We start from the raw sequence: 4,183 nt of genomic DNA, 5'->3' as shown, positions 1-4,183 counted from the left end.
CTCCCCCTTCCCCCCCCCCCCCATATTAAATTATGGTTGGGGTGAGTCATCTCGGTTTTTTAGAAACTGGATCTATGACGTTGCAAAGGCAAGAATATCTTTCTAGTGTTTACCTACCCAGAATGGGCTGTACTGCCTGAAAGCCCCTCTGCAAGATACCTGAATATGCAGGTGACAGAGTTGGTTGCCCCAAACATTTTTTCCCCATCTGGATGTAGGTGAGAACCTGAAGGATAGGCAGACAGCTCGGTACAGAAACTCCCACGGCCTCTGAAAGGTGAATTGTTCCCTCTCCCAAATTACCAGCTTTAGGTTTTAATGCCACTTCGGAGACCTTCTCCTCTGAACCGAGCCTTCATTTATGTCCAGCATAAGCAGATCATTGTATATGTTCATCCTGATAGCAAGCGAAGTATGAATGCTGAGCTTTGTTGGGAAGTGCAGCGAAGTTGGGCACTTGGAGAGAGTATTAACTTATTACAGCTGACGATCATGCCGAGGAAGAGAGGACTGGGGTGGGTATTCAGCAAACTGAACCAGCTTTTACCATCAGAGAAAAACTCTGAGAGCTCTCCTTCTAACCATCTGGCATCACTGTTGACACTGGCACCAGTCTCTCATCCTTCATTTTTCACATCTTTTTTTGTGCCATGCTGAGTCCCTGGTGTTTTCTCCAGTTCCCCATGGACCCAGGTGCTCCTCCCTGCTATGGGTCCAGAGGATACTCCAGCCTCAACTTCCTGGAGGGATGTTTCAGGACAGAGGCTCTCACCACCTCCTAACATAAATAAACATCTGCTACATGTCCTCATCTTTGTCACCTTGTCCTTTCCTTTGCGACCTTCATGTGTTTTTAGCTTGCAGATCCCCGTTGGGGCAGAGCCTGTTGTCTTGTGCCACCACCAGTGTTTTGCAGACAATAAATAAGAGCATTTTCCAGCCTTCTTTACTAATGCAAAATCATATCGCTAACTCCTCAGACTCTTGGTGCTGCAGAATTAATTGAAGTGAATAATCTGCTGGGTCTGCTCAGGGAACAGGAAGGACCACCCTGCCCGCTAGGAAAGGACCCACCTGGGCTTGTAAACATTCCTGGATGTTGAGCGCAGAGCCCAGCTGTAGCAGGGCAGGCAGATCTTCCAGTGCGAGTCTTTAACCTCGCATTGTGGGCATCTCATTTTGTGGTGGTGAGGTTGGCAGTCTTGAAAAACTCGGTCTTGACACAGAGGGTGGCTTTCACTGGCCCAAGGAGAGGCAACGGGCTATAAAGTTTCTGCAACCTGCCTGAAGAAGGACATGGTCTTGTCTGGATGCACATGGGTCCTAGGTACCATTCCCAAGTATAGCACGTATAAACAGAACTAAATGCAAAAGTTTTTCTGTGGGCAAATCATAAAACAAAAAAAAATTACAAAATTGTCATTGTAGATGAAAGTATAAAGTGATTTATTTTTCACAGGGATGAGAGCTGACAGATGAGTCTGTCCACAGCCCTGGACTGCAGCATCAGATTTGAAAATGGAAGAAATGCTGTTGGTACTGATGCTCTTCCTTTGCCTTTCAGCATGCACATCTCTGAAAGCCAGCAAGAGTTCTTCAGGATGCTGGATGAAAAAATTGAAAAGGTAAGACCCAAGACATTTTCACTTGGGGGGGAACACACCATGGGAAGGAAAATCAGATGCTGTCTGTTGCAGCATTCCACGTTCTTGGAGGGACTCTTGTCTGAGTTCCCCCTTAGCATTCGCTGGTTAGATAGTTCAAGTACAAAGATCAAGTAAAGGTTACAGGAGGTGCTGGAAAGAAACCTTTGTTTCGTGGAAACATCACCAGGCTGCGATGAATGGCAAGTGAATGCAAACATTGAGGATATACATGGACTGCTGGATAAAGGAGAAGAGCAGAGGTTTTATGCCCTTAGTGACTTGATTTTTCAATTTAACATCTGTGGGAGACTTAAAGACAGTCCTAAAGAAGAATCTGGGATACCCATTGTGTTTTTCTCTTCAAAATAGCTCCCGGCTCCAAAGGTTGTGACTATTGTGGCTGTATGTATTGATAACAAGACCTACGCTGAGTGGAATAAGGACACTAAAGATGTTTTGAAGAAGAGGGTGAAGAGTTCTTTAGATGACTTATTGTCTTGATAGCAGCTGTCATGTGTTTCATGAGTCTTTTAAATGTGTCTTTGTGAGATAGTAGTGAATAATTTTACCACAGTGTGGATGGGAAGCTGAGGCTTGAGGAGTTCAACGGGCAGTTATTTGGATCAAGTCTAGATTGCAGCCTTTGTTTATACCTTGAGCTGATGTTTGCTCACTGATACATTCTTTACACTTAATATTTTGGTGTGATGTGTCTTATTTAGTTCTTGATGTTAAATATTTGTTTCCCCAATTGCAATAAAGTAATTTGTACTCCCAAATTATAGTGTTGGATTGCAGAGGAGGAGGGAAATTTTCACTTGGATGACTCGTTGATTTTTGCCAACACTCCTGGTTGTAGGAGTTTGAGTGCTGCAGCAGGTGAATCTCTTGTTTGTCCCAAGCAACTAATTTGTTGTACTAGTCTAAATAAAATATTATTTCATGAAAGCAAGAAGTTACATAAAGGGGAAGGATAGAAGTGAGGAGGAGCTTGTTGATTCCTGAGAAGAGTGTTTCTATACCAGTATTTCACAGGAGTAAGATTTTACTTAATGTATATGCATTTAAAAGTAAAATTTCTACTTATCCATAATACAGCTACATCTCCTTTGAATACATGTGTTCACCCTATAAATAATTAGGTGTTTCTCCTCAATATCATCACCTTCTGTGATGTCGAACAGAGAATCTTCCAGCAAAATGGATTTTCCAAAGATCTGTGTTCTCTACATACCAGGCCATCTGATAGCTGTATCTGATGATGAATTAAGGTTAGGTTTCGTTTTCGAGGTGGGTTTCAGAACAGTGATATCATTTGTTCACTAGCTGCTGCATTGAGATGCAGTTGACTGTGTCTCCTTGCTGTCTGGACCACGCTCTCAGATGCTTGCAGGTGCTCTCCAGGGCTCTTGTACTAATCGATCTCCTAGATCAAGAGATTGCCTGCTTAGAGGAAATACGTAGTTTTATCTGCAAGGAGTGAAAGGCAGGCTGCTGATGGGATTGGCAGGAGTTAATGCACAGCCAAACGTGGGATTTGTTTTCTCTGGTGACCTCCTAGGAAATAGTCTTCCTAAGAGAAGCTTTGGGGTTTTTAATTAATTTTCACCCACAATGCATTGTTTTTCTAGGTACCTGCCACAAGAGCCAAAAAGATGGGAAAATACAAGGGGGTTTGTTTGATCTCTAAACAGCATTTTGAGCCCCTTTTCCAGGGAAATGGAGGACAGCAGTTGAACAGTTAAAAGAATTATATCACTGAGCAGCTCACCAGTTACAGCTGAAATCATCTGCAGAAGTGGTGGGGCGTTCCCTATGGCTGATGAGGTCAAAAACATGTTGTAATGTTCAAGTGGTAACTGTGGCCGTGAGTAGCATTGGATGTGTAACGGAGACATGCTGTCCATCCCTGACTGCTTGGGCTATGTCTACAGAAACTCTATAGCCAGATGCAAAACATCTCTCAGTTTGTGCTGAAATCCCGAGGGACATTAGGTCACTAATACAAATGAGTAACAGCAACTCTAATGTGTGTCCTGTGAGTTAAGAGAGGAAAATTAAATGGGCGTTTTTGGACTCAGCAAAATGATTAAATGGTCAGGAAGGTCACCTAAAATAAAATTTCCACAGTCAAGGCGTGAAATGGAGAGAACACAGGCTGATGTTTTAGCAACTGAAAAGGTGAAGTATTTATGAATTCTGGAGATCAAAAAAAGTCTTAATGAAATGATCTGGACAATTTCTCTGGAAATCTAGCTCCTGTTGGTACCCAGCACATGCACGCATTCCTAGCTGCCCGTATGAAACTGAGCCACCTTCTGTAAATGCCTCCCAGAGGTAAAATCCAGAATGTCAACCCCAACATGTGGAGCTTCTGTCTACCAAAGTTTGGTGTCAAACCTCTGTGAGGCATTCAGAGGGAGACATCTGTTGCTATCTCCGTGTGAGTGTCTGTTCCTGCCCAGAGAGCTGGAGCTGAACTGGAACTGCCTGTGATTATGGTAATTCAGTCCATAGAGTTTGTTGGAAGGAAGAAG

At 43.3% G+C, this 4,183-nt stretch overlaps 1 protein-coding gene across 1 annotated transcript in view; it reads left to right on the top strand.

The window, feature by feature from the left end:
• The window catches only part of LOC104495627, a gene marked incomplete at its 5' end in the record, with an annotated part of 15,215 nt that overhangs the window by 2,892 nt on the left and 8,140 nt on the right, over nt 1-4,183 (top strand). The window contains one exon of the mRNA XM_010138614.1: nt 1,565-1,625. Within this exon, the coding sequence (XP_010136916.1) occupies nt 1,565-1,625 (61 nt within the window). The remainder of the gene's footprint in view (nt 1-1,564; nt 1,626-4,183) is intronic.

This window comes from Buceros rhinoceros, unplaced genomic scaffold, assembly GCF_000710305.1.
Source record: "Buceros rhinoceros silvestris isolate BGI_N320 unplaced genomic scaffold, ASM71030v1 scaffold30486, whole genome shotgun sequence".
Lineage (NCBI taxonomy): Eukaryota > Metazoa > Chordata > Aves > Bucerotiformes > Bucerotidae > Buceros > Buceros rhinoceros.
This window is presented reverse-complemented; position numbering and strand designations above follow the sequence as displayed.